Here is a 21,690-nt window from a genome sequence, read left to right on the forward strand (position 1 = left end):
CCCCCCGGCACGGCCCGTCCCGCCCGCAGAGACCCCTCCTCCGCGCCCACCCCTCTCCGCGGAGACCCCTCCCCCGGGAGCCCGCCCCGCCCGCCCCGCCCGCCCCGCTGCTGTCCGGGTCGGGGGCTCCTCCCAGATGGGATAAGCGGTAAAGATGTTCAGCTTCGAAGGGGATTTCAAGACGCGGCCCAAGGTGTCCCTCGGTGGCGCCAGCAGGAAGGTGAGAGCGGCCTGTGCGCGGGCCTGCGGCTCCGGGGGGGCGGCCGGGCGGGGGCTGCCCTGCGGGTGGGGCTGCGGGCGGAGGGGCCTGCAGGCCGGGCCGCTGCCCTTCCTGCGGCCGCGGGGGTGCGCGCCGCGCCGGGGGCCGGGGACGCGGTGGTTCCCGCGCGCGTTTGCGGACGCCGGTGCCGCGGCCGCTCCCCGGGCCGGGTCTGCGCGGCGGGCGGTGTCCGCGGCCCCGCAGCGGGGCAGGACGCGCGTGGGAACCCGGCGCCGCCAGGCCACGCTCCCGGCTCTCCGGACACCGTGGGGTCCCCGGTCCACCTTCCTCCCGGGCTCGCTGCTCCGTCCCTCGCACCGCCGCGCGCGCCCGGGGGTCGCTGTCTCGGCCGCTGTCCCTGCCGCGGTGCCCCGTGCGCTCGCCCCGACGCCGGCCTGGCTCGTGGCTGCTTCTCCGTACGCCTGGGATTCGAGGCCAAAAGTAAGACGCGCCCCGCGGGTTCGGAAACGTGCGGCGGGCCTGGTCCGTCGGCGCTTACGGGTCTCTCCGGCGCGGGGCGCTCCTCTTCGCTCGCTGACCCGCGCGGGTCGTGAGGTGCAGACCGGGTGGGCGCGGAGTCCTCGGCGGATGCTCGTTCCCCGGAGCGGCGTCCTGTTGGCTTCGTGCTGGGCGCTGCAGTGCGCTCCTCTTCCCGGCGGCGACCCCGGCACGGAGCGGGCAGGCCTCCCCCCCCCCACCTCGGTCGTCGTCGGGCCTTGGGGTGCGCGCGAGCGGTTGGCTGCAGGCGGCCGGCCGCCGCGAACCCTGCAGGTGCCCTCGGCCCGCCCCGCAGGTGCAGCGGACAGGTGAGGGGGAGCTCATGAGTGCTGCCCATGCGCACAGCGAGCTGTTGGCGGGTCACCACCGCAGAGGCCGTGCCGCTTCCCGCGGCTTCGCCCCGAAACCGGAGCGCCCCGCATGCGCTGCTCGCGTGCTGTCGCCTCGACGGGCAGCACCGCTCCGCACGGAGCAGCTCTTACCTGTTGATCAGAACCGCGGGGAGATGGCACGTCTTGGTGTTCAGCCGTGCACAACAATTTTTCTTTTCTTTTTTTTTTTTTTTTTTTGGTTGAAGTTTAGACTAAACAGCTGTATGTGTCTTAGGTCATGTCCCTAGAAGAGCTTGAGGAGGTGACCTTGGTGCACATGACATTGGGGGGGAGGGGGCAGGGAAAAAGAGGTCTTCTTGCTTGGAGTCTAGCTGCGGCTCAATCCCACCAAGAACTCGGGACCATGGCTGGCATCACAGAACCGTCCCTTCTTGAGCTAAGGGGGCTAGAATTTTGTAAACCCGCCCCCCCGCCCATCAGTTGGTCTGTGGCTGCAGGCCACCCCTGGGGTGACAGTGGGACTCTGACACTGCTGGCCCTTGGCTGAGGGCAGTTATCCTGGGAAGGTAGCACTCAGGGGCCAACAGTACTTAACCCACAGTGGCTGGGGATGGGTGCACTGGCCTGGAATCGGGGTGAGGAATCAACTGAGGGTTCAGCTGGGAGGGTTTTTACAAATGACTGCACCGTTGTGACCACCCCCGCCCCCCCCCAATCAAGTAACACTCCCAGCATTCCATAGGCTTCTTCCTGCTCCCTTCTATTCAGTATTCCTTCTCCCCGAGATAATTGCTGTGTGATCGCTGTTGCTGTACCTTAGTTCTGCCTGTTGAACTTTATGTGATGGGGTCACATACAGTTTGTTCCTGCGTTGGGGGTCCGCATTCTGTCCCAGAGGTGGAGTCCATTCTCCTCGTTTCGTTGCATTGTGTGCTCTGTTTTTATGGTGTCTTCTTGAGGACACACACCCGCTCCTGTGCTGGGTCATACACACACTTCGCTCTAGTGCGCACATCTGAAGTGTCTAAGGGTATCCGTGGCCTCACTTCCTTTCAACATTTCTTATTGTCGGTCCTTAATTTCAGCAATTCTGGTGGGGATGTAGTTTCATTGTAGTTATAGTTTTAGTTTTGTTTCTTGGCAGAATTGTTGAGCACCTACAAATGCATATTTCCTTAATTCTCTTAAGCTACAATGTAATTCTTTCCCCTCATTTAAAAGGTAAAAGGTTATAATGGTTTTCTTTCATGTATTGAATTATTTGTAATATTCCCTTCTTTCTTGAGCTTGGTGGAACACTGAATAGTGTCACCTTTTGAATACATCTTTTCTTTTTCCAAATTAAATGACTGTTTTTCGTGTTTATTTGTAAAGGTTCTGTGTAGCATCTGAAACATAATAAGGAAAATTCCATGCCCTCATTATGGTCTTGTTGGACAGTTAAGATTTAAACAATTAGAAGTCAGATAACAGTAGAGAGTAATTATTATGTTCTGGATTTCTGCTGGGGCTGGTCCAGGAAAGGGTAGAGTTGGTTGGGGCTTAGTCCTGAAGGATGCAGAGTTAGGGTTGGTGGGAAACAAGAAGGGCATTCTAGGTGGTGGGAGGGTGTACATGGAGTCAAGTACATACTGGGTTCCGCTGATTCTAAGTCACACAGTTTCCTTCTTTTAGTATTTCTGTTACCAGGGTACATCTTGGCGGCATGGCATAGTTCACGGACAGTATTTTTATTTCCTTTCCTGTAGTGCAGAGAAGAATATCTTAGGTGCCATTCGATTACAAGTATAGAAATCCACTGAAAATTGCTTAGCAGGGGGAAAGTGTATGGGAAGAATTTGATGGTGTCTCAAAGAATGTGCGGACAGAAACACACCCAGATACCAAGTCATCAGCACCAAGGTGGTTATTCTTGGTTTTTCTTCTTGGGCTGCACTGTCTCCTTCATTCTTGTCCTTGCACGTGACCTCCGCAGTGTATGATTTCCTAGTTGAGCTGTTGCCGAGACTGTCGGATCACAATTCCCTTTCTCAGGAGAGGAAATCCGATTGGTCTGGGTCAGCTTCCCACTCGATGAGCGGAGTCTGGGACGGGGGTTGGAACCTTTGGTACAAATAGAGCAGTCTAGTTGTGTGAGTAGTAGGGAGTGGATTCTCCAAGAGGGGCAATTGGTTGTTGAATGGAATGTCTAGGTTTCTGTGGACATAGGCAGAGATGTGTAGCAGGCTGTTGATTGTACGTGTGTGAAATGAGGGACATCTGAGCTAGGTGTGCGGATGTGGTAGCTGCTGTCAGATACATGACTCAGGATAGAAGTCTGAGGGGAAGGCCTGGAGTCTGGGATGGGGTGTGGCTTGTGGGGCATTATAACATCTAATAAGTGAGGAGAATACTTAGGAAAGAATCATACTTGGTGTGGGGCTGAGGTGGGGAGGGGGAGGAGACCACAGTGCCAGGTGCTGCAGGGGTGCAGTGAGGAAACACTAACAAGGATGAAGCCCGCGTGACTTTATGGGGATAATAGTCCAAGGTCATAGGACTTGTAAGTCAGATTGCAGTACATCAGGGAGTGAATGGGAAGTCAAAAAGTGGCTAGATCTTTTTTGAAAAGGACTTGAAGAAGGTTACATTCAGGGGCTAAGGAAGGTTTTGTTTTTGGGGGGAGGGATGGGAGAAAGTTGAGCAAGTTATAGACTGGGGAAGGAGCAGGTGGCGGAGGGAGGAGTTGTGGAGCTCTCAGAGTGTTGGGGAAGGCCAATGGGAAGAATTAGGTGTGAGCAGAAGAGAGAAATTTTTTGAGACTTACAGGGAAGAAATGCATGTGGTTATGGAAAAGTTAATCTTTTTTAGGATTTTATTTATTTTTTTGGCGGAGAGAGCGAGCACATGCATGGACACAAGCAGGGGGAGCAGCAGTCAGAGGGAGAAGCAGACACCCTGCTGAGCAGAGAGCCCGATGGGGACCTCCACCCCAGGACCCTGGGATCATGACCTGAGCTGAAGGCAGATGCTTAACTGACTGAGCCACCCAGGTGTCCCTGGAAAAGCTCATAGATAGGAGAAAGAAAATTAAAATTTCTTTCCCAACTTTGCGTAGACAGTTGAGGAAGAGTGGCAGTAGAAATGATATTTCTTTAATTTTTATCCATTGCTTTAAAAAAACTTAGGACTTTATTTTTTAGAGCCTTATAGAAGAAAGTCAGGCAGAAGGTACAGAGTTCCCTTCACGCCCTCTCCTCCACCTCACGTTTCCCCAGTTATGAGCGTCTTGCGTTAGTGTGGGTCATTTGTCATAATTGATAAACCAGTATTGATACATTAATGTTCACTCTTTGTGGTTGTATCTTCTGTGGGTTTTGGCAAATGTATAATGACATATTATCCACCCTCAGAGTATCATACAGAACAGCTAATTGCCCTAAAAATCCACCCTCCTTTGCTTACTCATGCTCCCCCACACTCGTGCATCGTGTGGTAGGAGTGTTTGGTTGTATAAGGAGGTTAGAACTAGGGCGCCTGGTGGCTTGGTTGGTTCAGTGTCCAGCTCTTGGTTTCTGCTTGGGTCGAGATCTCAGTGTCCTGTGGGGGAGCCCTCGCTCAGAGCGGAGTCTGCTTCTCTCCCGACCTCTCTCTCTGCCCCTCTGCCCGTGTGTGTGCCCTCTCTCTCCCAAATAAATAAATCTCTAAAAACAAAACAAAAACTGCAGAACTGCCTTCCAGAGTGGCTGTCCTGTTATCACTGCCGCCAGCAACGAATGAGAGTTCCTGTTGCTCCACATTCCCTCCAGCATTTGGTGTCGTCAGTGCTCTGGATTTTGGTCATTCGAATAGCTCGTTTTAATTTGTATTTCCTTGATGACACATGATGTAGAGTGTCTTTTCATATGCTTATTTGCCATCTGTATGTGTCACCTTTTGCCCATTTTTTAGCTGGGTTATTTTTTTTTTAAATTTATAATTTTTTTAAATTAATTTTTTTAAAGTTATTTATTCATTCATTTGACAGAGAGAGATCACAAGCAGGCAGAGAGGCAGGCAGAGAGAGAGAGGGAAGCAGGCTTCCTCCTGAGCAGAGAGCCGGATGTGGGGCTCGATCCCAGGACTCTGAGATCATGACCCGAGCCAAAGGCAGAGGCTTAACCCACTGACTCACCCAGACACCCCTTAAATTAATTTTTTTAAAGTGGCCTCCATGCCCAGTATGGAGCCCAATGCAGGGCTTGAACTCACAACCCTGAGATCAAGACCTGAGCTCAGATCGAGTTGGATACTTAACTGACTGAGCCATAAGGCACCATTCCTTGTTTTGTTTTTGTTTTTTTTTTAAGTTGGCACTTGGTATATGTGTTGTCACGCTACTCTGTGTATATCGCAGTGGAAAATAAAACTCTTGTGGCTCTGTCATTAAGTAAAGTAAACATTTTTCTGAGATCAGATTTATGTTAATTTATTGTCAGGACTGGTATTATTACATCACTGTTTCATTTAGCAGTACCACTTCCGTTCTCTTGAACATAACTGTTGGTAGCCTTCATATATGGGGTCAAAAAACTGTAGTTCCCCATAGCAGGTAAGGTTAGGAATTCTTTTTTTTTTTTTTTTTTTTTTTTGTCAGAGAGAGAGGGAGAGAGAGCAAGCACAGGCAGACAGAGGCAGGCAGAGGCAGAGGGAGAAGCAGGCTCCCTGCCGAGCAAGGAGCCCGATGTGGGACTGGATCCCAGGATGCTGGGATCATGACCTGAGCCGAAGGCAGAGGCCTTAACCACTGAGTCACCCAGGCGCCCCAAGGTTAGGAATTCTTGATCTGGTTCTTAGGGAGATCAGGCCGAAGAGAAGGGCTGAGACTTTTGTCTAGTTTCCCTCGTGCTCGTAATCAGGGCCTGAGCAAGGCGGCTCGGGGCACAGAATTTCTAGGAGGCACCCACTCAGGTTGGACAAGCACAGGGCTCGGGCGGCCTCACTCTCGAGGCCGGCCCTGCGGCAGCACCACAGGCGACTCCTTACGTCTTGTCCCCCAGGTACCTGGCTTGCCTCACCAGTCCCTGCCCGGCTGGGCACGCTTCAGCTGCTTGGAAAGCCTAGGGACCTCCTCGCCCACTGAGTCTCTTAGCTAAGGGAGCACATAGGAGGTGTCACAAGAGCACACGGGAGCTGCAGAAGAATTTCTTGCAGAAGCAGGAGGGAATTCTCTCCGGCACTTTCCTTTTATTCTTGTAACTTAGCGAATGCAGACGCAGTTTGGAAGTTGGACATCTTATTCTTTGGCAGTGACCTTTATTTTATGCCACCGTAAGAGTAGCTGCTTCTACCCGTTCCTGCTCTCCAGCCTCAGCCTCTTCACGTTTTCCTTTACTTACACTGTCAACAGGAAGGCAGGAGCGGGAACTTACTCTGTTGGCTTGTCTCCATATAGCCCCTTGCGTTCTTGCTGAGCAGGTTAAAGACAGGCCTTATCGGGTAGATCGGCACAACCTACTTGGTGGGGGGCGGGGGGTACCGTTTAGCTTCAGAAATCTCAACAAGGTACATCCCCTCTAATCCAGTAATTCTACTTCTAGAAATCCATCCTAAGGGACTAATTTGACAGGTGCATAGGAAAGATGTTTGGGAAAAAATGATGATTATGGTGATATTCACCATATTAAAAACTTAAAACAACATAAATGTCTAACAAGAGGAAATTTGTGAAGCAAATGGTCACGTAACAACGTGATGGAACACTATACAGCCATTAACATGGTCGTGATGTTTGTTTATTAATATCTGTACTTAATGTATTTATTAAAATGATTCATTGTTTATGGAAATAGCAGGTCACAAAACGGTGCTGCAGAGCATTTAAATGACAGGAACTAAACAGTTGTGACGTTGGGGCGTCTGGCTGGCTCACTCAGGAGAGCATGTGACTTTGTGTGTGTTTGTTTGTTTGATGATTTCTGTTCTTCTGAGAGAGCGTGAGTGGGGTAGAGGCAGGCTCCCCACTGAGCAAGGAGCCCGATGTGGGGCTCAATCCCAGGACCCCAGGATCATGACCTGAGCCGAAGGCAGACACTTCACAGACTGAGCCCCCTAGGCGCCCAGTCATGCGACTTTGATCTCAGGGTTGTAAGTTCGAGCACCACGTCGGGTGTAGAGATTACTAAAAATCTTTAAAAACAAAACAAGACAGTCATGATATCTACTTGCCACTTTCTGAGTCTCCAGGAGACGAAGGACATGTTCTCTATTCCAGTGTGACGATGGATAGAAGCAGTGCCTTCTCGTCGTCTCAGCTTTGTGGGGCAGGTGTCCGAGAGCAGCTGGGGTGGTGCTGGCGGCTCAGGGTCTCATAGAGGCTCAGGAGCCTAAAGCTCGGACTGAGCTGCGGGACCCACAGCGGGCTCCCTTGTCCGCGGACCTGGAAATTAGTGCTGGGGTGTGTGGGGGGGTCAGCTTCCCGCCGCCTGCACTCTTCTGAGGGCTGCTAGTGTCCTCGTGACACGGCTTGTGAGGTGAGAGGGCACAGAGAAAGCAGCGTGCCTGTACGACGCAGTCCTGAAGGTCACATACATGTTTGTCCTGTTCTCTTTGTCCATCCAGTCCATACTCAAGGTGAGAGGGGTCAAGCTGCACGTCTTAAAGGGAAGCAGCATCAAAGAATTTGTGGGAATATTCTTTTTTAACAAATGTATTTTATTTATCGTGAGAGAGAGAGTGCGTGCGTGTGCACAGCAGGGGGAGGCGCAGAGGGGGAGGGAGAATCCCAAGCAGACTCCCCCCATTGAGTGCAGAGGCTGACACAGGACTGGATCTCACGACCCTGTGGTCATGACCTCAGCTGAAATCAAGAGTTGGAGCCTCAACCAACTGAGCCCCCCGGTTGCTCCCTAATTTGTGAAAATATTCTTTTTTTTTTTTTTTTTTTAAGATTTTTTATTTATTTATTTGTCAGAGAGAGGGGGTGAGCGAGCACAGGCAGACAGAGTGGCAGGCAGAGGCAGAGGGAGAAGCAGGCTCCCCACAGAACAAGGAGCCCGATGCGGGACTCGATCCCAGGACGCTGGGATCATGACCTGAGCCGAAGGCAGCTGCTTAACCAACTGAGCCACCCAGGCGTCCCTGTGAAAATATTCTAAAGCCACCACAGAAGGGGTATCAGTTTTAGCTAAGTTGTAAATGCTAATCCTACATGACTTATGTATGTTATTTTTCTGTCTTAACCTATTAATATTTCAATATTATGGCTTTCCTTTTCTCCTACTACATTGAGTCAGTAGTTATCAGCTGTGTAACTATTACAGAAATAATGAAACAGTTGCAAAGCAAAAAGTGTCGACCAAGTAATTTTTCAGTAGACGTTTTGATGAAACTTAGCTGATTTGGAGACAGCGTTGTAGCTCTGTGCCTTGGAAACTTACTCAGATGCCGGTCATGTGCCGCAATTTGAGTTTACTTAGGGCAACCCGACCACCCTTGGGGAGAAGACGGGATGTATAGTAGGGCCGGGGGTAGACAATTTGGGGATGAGTGTTTTGGGTTGTCAGTGTGACAGCCGCAGGGCCGGAGGCAGACGTGTGGATGTGGAGGAGAGGTGAGTGAAGTAGGAGACGATCGTGGTACGTTTTTGTCAGGGGAAGCATTTGGACAATCCACTACCGGCACGAGAGGAGGAGGCTTGTTTTCCTTTTCTTCTAGTGCTGTCTGTGTCCTGTTTCCAGAACCCCAGGCAAGTGGTATAAGGCTAGTGCCATAGGCTTCTGTGTGCCGGGCTGGCTTTCTTGCTACTGTTTATATATGAGTATCGTTGCCGTCAGTGAGACGGACCCGCGTGGAGAGAGGAGTCCAGCCGTGGGGGGTGGTGATCACCTGCACACCGTCCAGCGGGGCTGGATCAGGGTAGGAGAAGAGAAGGCTGGGGAGAGGCCATCGGGGGCCAGATCATAAAGGGTTCTGGGGGTCACACTCAGCACATCCAGGCACCTTGGTGAGCCAGTGAAGGACTCTACGCAGTGGAGTGAGGTTTTGGGAGACATGAGTGTGGGGCAGCGCAGGTGGCTGGAAACCAGGCGAGAGGCAGCCAGAGTTTGCAGCAGAGTAGTGAGGGCCCAGAGCAAAGTGGTGGGCTCTGGGTGGAGGGGAGTTCAAGGGCCGTTGAGGAGGCAGAATTGAGGAGCTCTGCCGTGAGAGGGTCACCTTGGGTGTTTCTCTGGGATTACCAGGGTGGGTGGTGACTCCAGGAACCAAGAGGATGTTCTGTTCCGGGGGCCTGTGCAACGTGAGGCCTGTGCATGTGCTAGTCGGGACCTCTGGGTAGACCCCGGGGACCACCCGTACGTGACTGAAGCTGTGAGACGCACCGGGATCCTCGGGCCGGTGTCCCTCTGAGGAGACTTGTAGACTTGGAACAGAACTCTGAGGGATGCCGGCATTTACAGTAAGAGCAGAAAAGGGGCACGCAGTCAGAAAGCCCGCATGGATGTCCCGGTGTGGCTGGCCATGCTCCCCGTCGGAAAGCACTCATCCGCGAGGGAATGAGCAGAGGCGGTGTGCGACAGGTGGGCTCATGGGAGGACCCCGTGCCTTTGTATGGGGCTTGATTCTGAGGCTTTTGTTTGTTTTTTTTGCTCTAGCCATTCCTCTCTATCTTGTATCTGACTCTGTGTTATCCCAAAGCTGAGTCAAGTCATTCAGTCTGTTTTCTAAAATTAAAATTTTGGGGGCGCCTGGGTGGCTCAGTGGGTTAAGCCGCTGCCTTCGGCTCAGGTCATGATCTCAGGGTCCTGGGATCGAGCCCCGCATCAGGCTCTCTGCTCAGCAGGGAGCCTGCTTCCTCCTCTCTCTCTGCCTGCCTCTCTGCCTGCTTGTGATCTCTCTCTGTCAAATAAATAAATAAAAATCTTTAAAAAAAATAAAAAATTAAATTAAAATTTTGTTCAGTTTTTAAAAATTATTATACATGCTCATTGCATGAACTTTGTATAAAGTATATGTTTATGCTTTGTTTTTGGATTTTAGGGTTTCTTTATTGTGAGGAACATCTTTAGAGCCAACAATTGATCATTATTTTTTAGGACAAATTGAAGAAGTTGCATTGCTTGGTCACAGTATGCACTTCGTAAAGGTTTTATTTTTTATTTTTATTTTTTTTAAAGATTTCATTTATTTATTTGACAGAGAGAGATCACAAGCAGACAGAGAGGCAGGCAGAGAGAGGGAGGGAAGCAGGCTCCCTGCCAAGCAGAGAGCCCGATGCGGGACTCAATCCCAGGACCCTGAGATCATGACCTGAGCCGAAGGCAGCGGCTTAACCCACTGAGCCACCCAGGCGCCCCTCGTAAAGGTTTTAGATGCGCTTTGTTCTCTAGAAGAAATTGTACGGATGTCTCTTCTGGGGCGGGGCGGTGAGTGCCGCCTGCTCATCCTCACCTTGCTGTCAGACCCTGAGGACGTGTTTGTCTCCAGAGAGTCCCTTTTCTCCCTTTCCTGGTCGCAGTGACATCGGCGGCCGTCCTCCCTCGGGCGTTTGGCTTGTCGTGCCCTCATATCTCCGTGGCTCCTGGAGGCATGTGCACTTCCTGCCACACCTTTCTGAGGGAGAGATCAGAGCCCAGCGAGTCCAGAACTTGAGTGAAAACTACAGGGCTTGGGAGCCCTGTTCTGTCCTCTGTGTTGCTCGGTGGTGTCCTGTGGCCTCCGCGTCTCGCGTCCGCCTCCCGCTTCGCTCACGCCCTCCTTCAACTGCGGGGAAGTTGCGGGACACGGCAGTCACTGCGAAGGGGGCCCTGAGAAAATCCCACTTCTTTTTGAACTAATTTTCCTTACGATGAAGCTTTAATGCTCTAATGTTTTGAAGGAACTTGAGTAAACTCTCTTGCGTGGCAAGCAACACGATTCATATCATATCTTCACTACAACATGTGAAATTGCAGGAAGTGCAGTGGAAACCGGAGGAAAGGTCTGTCCCCATAACCAGCTGCGATGGAGTTGCTCATCTTCTCCGGGCTTCTCTGTTTCACATCTTGTAATACGAAAGTCGTAATTCTTGGTCATGAGAAAGTCAGACTGAGTTACTACTCATCTTCCTCGCTTTAATAATGCTTCCATTTCCAGTCTCCAGGCTGGGGACTTTGAAACAATATTCCCTTCTTTTAATTGAAAAAAACCGTGAGAAGTGAAATCCGTCTGAAGGGCTTACAGTGAGACCTGCCTCTCACAGAGGTTCCGGATTTCCCCGCGAGGACCGGTGTCTCAGTGTCCGCTCAGAACTAGTCTAAACACAAATAAACATGCCCTCACTTCTTCAGTGAAAGTGAGCAGCACACTGTTCTTCTCCTTGGTCTTGTGTCTTAGTGATGACTCTTTTGGTCTTTGTAGTTCTGTTTCCACAGGTGCACAGCATCCCCACGTGGTTTGTGTTGTGGAACCTCTTTCCTGTTTATGTGTGTGTCTGTCTGCGTGTCTGCATGTGTATGTGTAGGTTATTTCCAGGGCTTTGCTATTAAAATGGTGCTATATTTACCATCCAGCTCTTATGTAAGAAAAGAAGGTCTTTCAGAATTTATTGTAATGGGATTAAGCTATTGCATTTTGTGTTGGATACTTTATTTTAAAGTGAGTTCCTATCTAATTATAATGTTTATTATAGAGCATTTAAAATATACTGAAATGAAGAAAAACTACCTCTTTGGAACCCCGCCCTCCGTTTAAAAATAAAACACTGCTAATACGTGGGTAAATTTTTTTCTAGTCTTTTTCTATATATGTCTCGAATTAGGAGTCGTATTGCGCATTCGGTTTCGTGGATACGATAGTCAGTCATGGGTTACTGCAGTTGATGCACCTTTAAATATTCGTTGCATGAAGTGCTCTTACATTTTCATCATAGATGGTGTATTACTCACAAATAATACTTCTGGTAACATTTAACATTTTAATTAACTCAAAAGGAAGTGTCTTACTTGATTAGTCTTTGAATTGTGTCAAGCTGCTCCTGTTTCGGCCGTCGGTGCACCAGTGGGAAAATAACTGACTCAACACAGGTGTGAGACTGATTATTCTGTTTACACTGTTAAAGGGAGTAAATGGCTAAAGGGAGATAACCCAAATAGCAAAACGAAGGAAACTTTGTTGTTTTTAGAAGTCAAGATATTAATAAGCATGCTAATGTTCTTTTTATAAATGGTTAGCCCATTTGAGCATTTGGAGTATGGAAGTCATATCATATAAATGCACTCTGACTTCAGTGACCGTAATTTTTTTTTATTCTCATAGTTAATGAAATCTGATTTAAACTATATATGACTTACACTTTTAAAAACTTCATTTTGTTACTACAAAATGTGTCTGCATTTAAGAAAAGCATTTTTTCCCATTTAAAAACATCTTTGTTAACGGTATTTTTGAAGTTGGGCCATATTTAATTTTCAGAGAAGATAAGATAATGTGCCTCGAGCTCAAAGGCCAAATAGAGAAGCTTGATGTCATTTGCTCCTGTTTACATATCGGTGAGAAGACGCAGCGTCCCGGCTGTGGAGGGGAGATTAGCCCTGAAAGTAAGCCTACGTCTGCGGAGAACGGGCTTAGTTATTCTAAAAGCATCTGATGAGAGTGTTTATGAAACTGGCACATAACTGCCCTCAGAATTCCTAACGTATCTAGGCCTGTGGAGTTTAGAACGTGAAATGTTTTCTGTTGTACGTGTAATAAACTGGAACCAAAAACTTGTTAAGAATCAAAATCCGAATGTTCTTTGGCGGGTACTTTGCTGTTCTTTCCTCCCAGCACCTCATTTAGAACTTACTCTTGGTCACGTTTAGCTCCTTTAAAAACCTTCTCCCATAGCTTAATTTGCTTGTTATTCCAAAAGAGCGAAGCATTCCATGGGCAGGGGCTATAATTGGAGCAATCGAAAGTAACGATGCAAAATAATCGCGTCTCATCCCCCTTTCTCCCCAGCTCCCCCCCTCTCTGTCTCCGATCCAGACAGCCACATTGTGTCCCAGGTGCTTCCCTGTCCTCGCGGCTAGTCTGTGCCCGCGGAGTCGTCAGGTGCCTGCCTGCCCTTCTGTTGCACGAGCACCCAGGGGAGCCCATTAGACAGACCGCAGCACTTACCCCGAGAATGCGTCTGGAGACGGGTGTGGTTTGGTGCAGGTGGAGGGGCCTCATTCTTTGAAAACGCTAGTGGTCATCGGCGTGATGAACATTTTGTAACTTAGCAGTCGTGTATTTTCATGGCCACTTGCTTTCCGTGTTTTGCAGTATAAATCCTTGCATATGTGCCTTTAATATGTATAGGTTAAACTTCTAGAAGTGCTAGGTCAAAGGCTATGCACATTTTGAATGGTAATAGATTCTAGATTGCTAAGGCAGCTTTCTCAGCGAACGGGAGTAGCTACTGTCCTCTGTAACCCGCAGTGTGCTGAGTTTGTTTGCCAAACAGGGGTTAAAAATCCTATTTCATTGTGTTTCTGTTGCATGTTTTCCTCAAATTAGTTAAAATGAAGTTCTTATGTTTAAAAGATTATTTTCCTCTGCACTGGGTGTAGCTTCTGCTAATTTTTCTATTTGATTGTACATCTCTTTAAATTATTTTGGAGAGCTTTTACAAACAGTTGGTGTTACAGTGTTACAAATATTTATTCCCATTTTGTCATTTTATTAGCCTGTGTTATATTGTTCTGGGTAGAAAATTCTAACTTTGATGTACTCAAATTTATTTTTATTTTTTTTAAGATTTTATTTATTTATTTGACAGAGATCACAAGTAGGCAGAGAGGCAGACCGGGGCGGGGGGGGGGGGAAGCAGGCTCCCCGCTGAGCAGAGAGCCCGATGTGGGGCTCATTCCCAGGACCCTGAGACCATGACCTGAGCCAGAGGCAGAGGCTTTAACCCACTGAGCCACCCAGGTGCCCCTCAAATTTATTTTTATATGACTGATGGCAAATAGTAATGAGACTTAATGTGTGATATTTCTTTCTTAGGGAAAGTCATAGTCCACGTGGGAGTGTTTAACTCTCCTATTGTCTTCACATATTTTTATGGTGCTTTGTACATGCATGCGTGCACACACGAGTCTTATGTCATTTGGGGATCTCTTGATCTGAAGACTAGAGCTGCATTGTCGTTTATTTAGGTCACACAGTTTTTCCTCTCATATTTGTTGAAGAGTACACTTCCTGTTTCCATTTGAAATGCCTCCTTTATCACACGCTGCATCTGGGGCTATGTGAGTCTTCCCAGAGACCATCAGACGTTGACTCGTCTGTTCATGCTTCAGCCCGTTAGTATGGGCCACTGTTCGTCCCAAAGTGTGTGATGATTTAGGTGGCATGTGAAGGAGCATTTTAGAAACTTAGCAGTGTTTGTTTCAACGTCCAATAGAAACAGATGACTGGGGAGCCAAACCTGTGATTTCTCTGAAATGCCAGCTCACGACGAGGTTGGAGTTCGGAAGCTTCGTGGCAAACCCGGCTTGCCAGTGACCCGTCAGCGTCTGGTGGCTGCAGTTTGGGAATGCGTGCGTCCGGGATGGGGGCTGTGTGCGCAGTTGGTGTTGTTAGCGTGCGTTTCTGTATACTGACTCTCCTTGGGCTCCGTTGTAGGTTTGTTTCTTTTTCTAGCAGCATAATGAAATTTCACTTTTGGAAGTTGATAATTACGGACGACTAGTGTGAGCTACACGTAGGTATGGGTGTAGCAAATGAGGGTCATGCCTAGGCCTTGTTTCCTCCCGCCTGACTGCTGTGTCTGACGTGCACGCGGTAGGTCTTACAACAACAGAAGACGTGTCATTTTTAAAGCCTGAAGGTAAAGATTGTCTTGGAAATGAAGGCCCTAAGGATAATTACGATGTTCATGTCTTCATTTATAATAAGGGCCACATTAATAACCCACTGGAACTAGCTTTTTAGTCTTATAAACTTACAGCCTGCATAAGAAACACAGACAAATATGATAAAGAGTTTTGAGGGACGCCCAGGTCGCTCATTCAGTTAAGTGTCTGCCTTCGGCTCGGGTCCTGGGATCGAGCCCCATGTTGGGCTCCCTGTTCAGTGGGAGCCTGCTTCCTCTCCCACTCCCCCTGCTTGTGCTCACGCAGGCTTTCTGTCAAATAAATAAATAAGATCTTAAAAAAAGAAAGATTTTTGAACCATGGTTTTTCAGGAACTGACCCCTTATAAGCCAGACCTCAGCATGGAACCACTGTGCTCAGGCTTCATTGTGAAACCATAAGGCACCACCCCCAACCTGTTCAGCTTTCGGGAACAAACAGGAACAATTTCTAAATAGCCCAGAAGTCAGTACAGAATGTGATGGTGAGTTAAAATGAAAAGTTGAGAACACTTTGTCTGGGATACTATGCTTAATTGCAAAGGCTAGAGCTGCTAATTGGCAAAATACACAAAAAGTTATGAGTCAGAGTGGTGACCAGTAACAAAACAAAGAACATAGTTGACGAGATTCCTTTGTCCAGTGAGTTAGCTGCGGGTTGCTGGCCTGCCAGGGAGGACCGGGCGGCTGTCGCCCGCCGCTCGGCCGGACGCTCACAGACGCTCTGAAACCAGCACAGCCTTCACCGTTTGCTGGCCGCGAGCTGAATAAACACGTCGACGAAGACTTTGTTGTCTAACTCCCAGACGAGAGGAAACCTTTTAAATTCTGTTGATGACTTCGTGACACACTAACACAGACTTAAGGTGTGATGTTGTGAGAAGAGCGGAGTTGGTATGGAATGCCACGGCGGTTGAGTAGGAGGTTTGATCCAGCATGTTCCAGCCCTGGAAACTGGACCCTTTCCTATCCAGATGGCAGTCTCATTCCGCGCCGGTGCTGAAGAGCAGTCCCCAGTCCCCAGTAGAATGGCGGTCCATCGGCCTGTGCCGCTTGACTTACTCCTCTGCTTTGGGACCACCTGAGCAATGACTCTAAGCAGCCGCTTCCTCCCGAACTGAGAGCAGAAAGGTCTCACGTCACTGTTGTCACTTCAAGAGTTGTGTCAGGTCTTTGTGGCATAAACCTTTTTTTTACTGGAAGCCATGGGAAGTACACTTTGACTGTGGCGGAAAGAATTAGGAAGAACTCGAAAAAGTCTTCTGTGGGGCACCTGAGTGGCTCAGTCTTTGGCTCAGGTGGTGGTCCCGGGGTCCTGGGATCGAGCCCCACATCGGGCTCTCTGCTCATCAGGGAGCCTGCTTCCTTCTCTCTCTCTGCCTGCCTCTCTGCCTACTTGTGATCTCTGTCTGTCAAATAAATAAAATCTTAAAAAAAAGAAAAAAGAAAAAGTCTTCTGAATGCCATATGTACAAAGTTCGGAGTGATGGCCTCCAGGAGCCCAGCGAGTGGATAGCTGTGAGCCAGACCCCCCTTTTAAAGAATCATCAGGAGAATAATACTAAATAAAAGCACACGTTCAGAAGCTTGGGCCCTGGAGGCTTTCTCGAAACTAAAGTTTGTTGAACCAGAGTCACACTTGGTGTTCTGGTTAGGAATTCATTTCTAGAATCCAGTTCTGTCAAATAGCCTTTGCCTGATGAATAATAAACATGTTAGTATTCTCTGTGTTGTCCAATATCAAAATTAAAAAATAAAATTATAGACTTACCCTCCTCTTAAACTTTACGTAGCACCCGTCTCCTCTATTGTTGATGATAAACCGTTCTTTTGCTTTAGGGGCCTTGTTTCGGATAGGGCTTTTCATAAATAAATTTGTTAGGTTTTTCTTGTAATTCAGTGTTTATTTTTTAATTTAATTTAAAATGTAACAATGCAGTTTTGTTTTCATTGTGTTTCTTTTCAGGAGTACCTTGTACTTAGGAGAATAATGCTGTAGGGGTGTGTAATTTCCTTGTGCCTGATAGCTGGTCCCCTGCCTGGTGTGTGCAGGGCTCCCCACTGCACTCACTGTCTTTCCCTGAGTAGTTGGTAAAGCTCTTGAGGTGGCACGTGGAGGTCGGGTGAGTCCTGTTTGTTTTCAAGCTCTGCGCACTGGTCGCAGCGCGTGTCTGCACCGTTGACCGCTGAGAGGTGTTCGGCGATTGCTCTCCTCTTTCCGTCTGCATTTACTAACTGAATTCTGTGAGAAGAGATTTTTCTCCTCTCTCGTGTATACATTTGGTCATTTATGTAAGTATGGAGACACAGATACACATTTTACCGTATCCACTAAAGTCCACCACTGTCGTTGTGGCATAACCTCACTCCGGTCGTAGGAGAATATCGGAAAAACCCCTATCAAGGAGCAGAGTCCAGGATATAGAGGACAAAGGTGGAGGAACCGTTACAGATTGGTGTGGAGTAGGAAGAAATAGTAATTAAATGTAATGTGGGATCCTGGATGGGATCCTAGAACAGGCAAAGATTGTTAGTATAAAAATTGGCGCATTTCTAGTACAGTCTGTAGTTTGGTTTGTAGCGTCACGTCCTCGTTGATTTCTTGCTCTTGCTAGTTGTGTTCTGGTTGTGGAGGGGCAGTGCGGTCCGAGAGAGAGGGGATGAGGAAACTCACCGTATCCTTTCTCCAGCTTTGTCTCAAATTAATTCGAAGTAAAAAGTTTTAAAACTCAGTTGAAAGAGTGATACTAAGCGAAGAACAGCCCAGGTGGTCTGGCTGTGGTGAACCTTGCGAAGGTGGCAGGGGCGTGCGTCTGAGACATCAGTGTTGGCCAGGAAGGGGAGGGAGGACTCCCCGCCTGGGAGTCACCCGTGCTTGCTCCTCCCTCTGTCCAGGTGCATCAAGGTAGTGGTCCTCCCCCGTTCCCACCTTGACCTTCGGCCCTCTGTGCCTTGTTACTGCAGCACACGTAGAGGGTGGGGTTGCTTTCCGCGCTTCGCGGTCACACCCCCACTGGTGTCCACTCGGCTTACGTTCTGGATTATTCTGCTGGCTCAGGCAGCATTTTGCTACGAGGATCTTTCTCAGACTTCTTTCCAGGGGTGGGTTTAGTGTGTCAAGAAGAGCAGCCTGGCGGTTGGGGGAACTGGCCTGTCCATCTCAGCAGTCACTCTTCCCGGGAGGAATTGGGAATTGGCCTCAGCAACATATATAAGGGTCACGATGAGATTTGTAACAGCACTTAGAACATTTTTGAATTATTTGTCGACTTCCTGAGGGAGTTTAGAACATTGGAATTATTGATTGGATTTAGGATTTGTCTGGCCGGTATTCTGCTTTTGGTGGCACTAACTGTTTGTGGGAGGATGTAGGTCTTTCTAGTGTCTGCCTCAGTAGATAAGTGATTTTACATTCTTGTCTCTTATCGTGATTTTTTTTTCCAACTTTAAAATCTTTCAAGCTTCAGATTTCCTGGTTGTACCTTCATCCTTTCTAAATTTAATCCTTCAATCTTTCCATGAGGCACAATGCTAAGTGTCAGGATTATAAAGACAGACATAGGCTGTGATTCTGAAGGAATTTATAATTTATTGAAGGAGAAAAAACACAGTTCAGGTTACTTTTACTCTTTCCTCTCTGCAGGTGCACTGAGGTGAAACCTGTTTTTCTCTTTCAACGACACTCGGTTGCGTCTGTAAGTGATAGAGCGCCAGATCGAGCCTTCGTCAGCACCTAAATGCAGACCCTGCCGCGTTGACGCTTGTGTGGTTTGAACTTGGCTTGTGGGGAGAGCGGGGTGGGGGGCCGCGGGGCGGCTTCCTGTGGGGGTGCGCCCTGGGCCGCCTCCTGCCTGCGCGGACGCCTCCCTCGCCCACCCCTGTCATTCGTCACTCCCTCCGGTTTCGTGTCCGTATTCTGGGCGCTGAGGCAGCGGCGGGACACGGAGCGGGACCGGCGGGGGGTAGGCGGCCGTGCTCCGACCGGCGCTCCCGCGCGCAGGCGCTCTTTGACCTTGCGCCCTCAGCGCGCGTCGGCGGCTCTCCCGCCGGGCCGCCGCGGAACAGAAAACAGGACAGCGTGATGGGTTTTGTATAAACGCGGCTGCCGGAAAGAACTGAGCACTGAGAAGAGACGGTTCTTGTAGCGGAAGCTCAGTGCTCTTCAGGAGCGCGTCCGCGTCTGTCTGTCCCGAAGGCGGCCCTCCGGGAGATGGTGTGCAGGGAGGGGCGACGCGGGAGCCGCTGAGGCTGAAGGCGCGGCTGACCCCCCACCCTGTTGTTTTATTACCTGTTAACTCCTTGGCCCCTCGGACGCTCAGTGGCCCCGACTTCTGAGGTGATTACTGTCTCCCTTCCACCGCCTGCGGCCGCAAACCGGGCTCGGGGCTCCCCCTCCCTTCCTACCTGACCCCTGCGTCCTTCGTCCTCGGCCCTGCTACCGCGCTCTCTCCCGCTGCTGGGAGATTCTCTCCCTCTGCTGGGAGATTCTCTCCCGCTGCTGGGAGAGTCCCCACCTTGTCCTCCTGCTGAACGTGTCCTTCCAAGTCGCCTTTCACATGCCTTTTCTTCTGGGCCTTCTCCTGGCCGCTGAGGCAGAGTCTGTCTTGCGCCCGCGTGGCCTCTGTGCACGGGGCAGAGACCGCGTCTCTCCATGCTAGCGGCCAGGACTGTGTCCGGTGCAAGGTGTGTCCCCAGTAAACAGGCTGCTGCTTTCTCCCGCCAGACTGTGAACTCCCTGGGAGCAAATGCCTCACTTACTTTCAAAATCTCTAGTGCCGGGGCCCCTGGGGGGCTCAGTCGTTCGGCGTCTGCCTTCGGCTCGGGTCATGATCCCAGGGTCTTGGGGTCGAGCTCCCCGTTGGGCTCCCTGCTCAGTGGGGAGCCTGCTGCTTTCTCCCACTCCTCCTCCCTCTCTCGCTATGTGTCCCTCTCTCTCTGTCAAATAAATAAAATCTTACAAAATAAAATCTCTAGTGCCTGGCATGTTACGTGATTCACTAGACACCTGTTGACTGGATACGTGCCCTTCCTGGGTCTCATTTGAATGTCTTATGAATGGATCGTTCTAGACGGGGAACACGAGGAGGCTGTGGTTCTGCCCTGGGGTTCGGTTGCATGTTTAGGGGCTGCACACTATCATTTCCATGGTGTGTGGTCGGTGATTATGTACTCGGTCATGCTTGTCTTTCTGTGCTGGGCTGGCTTTCCATGGCAGCCTTGGTGTCCGGATCTTTTTGATTGCTTAGTTTGCCTTTCTGGTTCTCAACACCACCTACTCCTCATGCTTTCTTGTCAAATTTTTGAAGATCCGAGTTTTTTTCTGTGGCCTCCCTCTCCCCTCCTTTTTGGTAATCTTCCAAATCACTCGTGTATAATGAAGGCAAAGACTTTTTGTAACTTCTCAAAAGTGAAGTAATGTTCTTTCTCGAAGTAGATAGCATAGTGCTTAGTGGGTTAAGCTCTAGGCCCTCTGAGTTCAGATCCTGGATCTGCTACCACTTTCAAACCTCACTTTCCTTATCTGTAAACGGGGAAGATAATCGTGCTTAACCTCATAGGTTCATTTCGAGGAATACGAGAATTACCCAAAGCCAAGGGCGTAGATATTGCTTAGTGTGTGGACAGAAGCCTTCAGTCCCTGTTAGTGTTCTGCGTGTGGCCCACATGGCCTCCTCTCCCATCCTTCCTGTGCAAGGGCACAGCGGACAGGTGTGGACGGCTCAGTGTCGCTGGTAGCTGGTGCTGCTGCTCCTAGAGTCGCCTTTGCGGTGTGCCTGAAATCACGTGGGAGATTGCTTGACCTCTCTCTGTAGACCGTTTTCTTTCGTTGGCAGAATACTAAAGGGGCATGAGTACTCTTTGAAAGCTCTTATTAGCATTTTCAAAAATACAGTTTTATTATTGAAATTACATACCGGGTTTGTGTGTGCGTGTCCATTATTTTGCATTTGGCTTGCTATACATGATTTTTTTGAAATGAATTTGTCTTTGAAGTAGGAAGTGTTAGAGCACTTGAGCACAGGTCAGAGAAGTGACCTTTGCCTTCGTATGATGTCCTGTCCGGGGATTCCGACCTACAGGTGATCAGAAGTTAATAGTCCCCCCAACCCAGCAGGGCCCCCTGTGCTGTCGTGGCTTCTCCCACGCCGTGAGCTTCAAACGTAAGAGCGAGTTTCTGAGCAGTTCCAGTGTTCGATTACAGTCCAGTCGTGCTCTTTGATAGTGAGTACGTGTTTGGATTTTAAAATACCGCAGCGCAGGTGCTGTGTGCAGGCGCCCAGGAGTGCTTCTCAGCTCTTAGGGTTCCTCCTCCTCCTAGCCTCTTACGACCGCAGCGTCCGACTTCAGGGAGGCGTTCGGTCGTCCCAGACGTGCGTCCGTACCGCACGCGCCCCACGGGGAAGCAGGTGAAAGTGGAGCGCAGTCGGGGGGGAGGCCCTGAGCCTGTGCGGCCTGTAGACCAGCGAGGACTGGGAGCTTACCCGTGTGGGGGGTCAGCGGAGCGGCTTTTGCCAGCATGGGCCAGGTTTTAAGGTAAAATGTTGGCTCGTGGAATTTTAGACTTTTTCCTTTAAATTCACTTAGCCAACATACCGAACATCATTCATTCAGACGTAGAGGTCAGTGATTCATCGGTTGTGTTTGACACCAGTGCTCATCACGGCGTGCGCCCTCCTCCGTGCCATCACCCCGTTACCCCATCTCCTCACTCTAATTTCAGGCTTAACTGTGTTTTTTCGTAGTTGTAACAGTGCACACTATTTTAAGGAATCTTAGCCTTTTAGCTA

At 49.5% G+C, this 21,690-nt stretch overlaps 1 protein-coding gene across 2 annotated transcripts in view; it reads left to right on the forward strand.

Annotated features, from left to right (window-relative positions):
* The first annotated feature begins 101 nt into the window (after positions 1 to 101).
* The window catches only part of LOC111154399 (ubiquitin protein ligase E3C), a 111,305-nt gene continuing 89,716 nt past the window's right edge, over positions 102 to 21,690 (forward strand). For both annotated transcript variants that reach the window (XM_022513947.1, XM_022513948.1), the window contains exon 1: positions 102 to 220. In XM_022513947.1, coding sequence (XP_022369655.1) covers positions 155 to 220 — 66 coding nt within the window. In that variant the 5' untranslated portion in view covers positions 102 to 154. The remainder of the gene's footprint in view (positions 221 to 21,690) is intronic.

This window comes from Enhydra lutris, unplaced genomic scaffold (genome assembly GCF_002288905.1).
Source record: "Enhydra lutris kenyoni isolate GAN:26980312 unplaced genomic scaffold, ASM228890v2 scaffoldscaffold37, whole genome shotgun sequence".
Taxonomy (NCBI): Eukaryota; Metazoa; Chordata; class Mammalia; order Carnivora; family Mustelidae; genus Enhydra; species Enhydra lutris.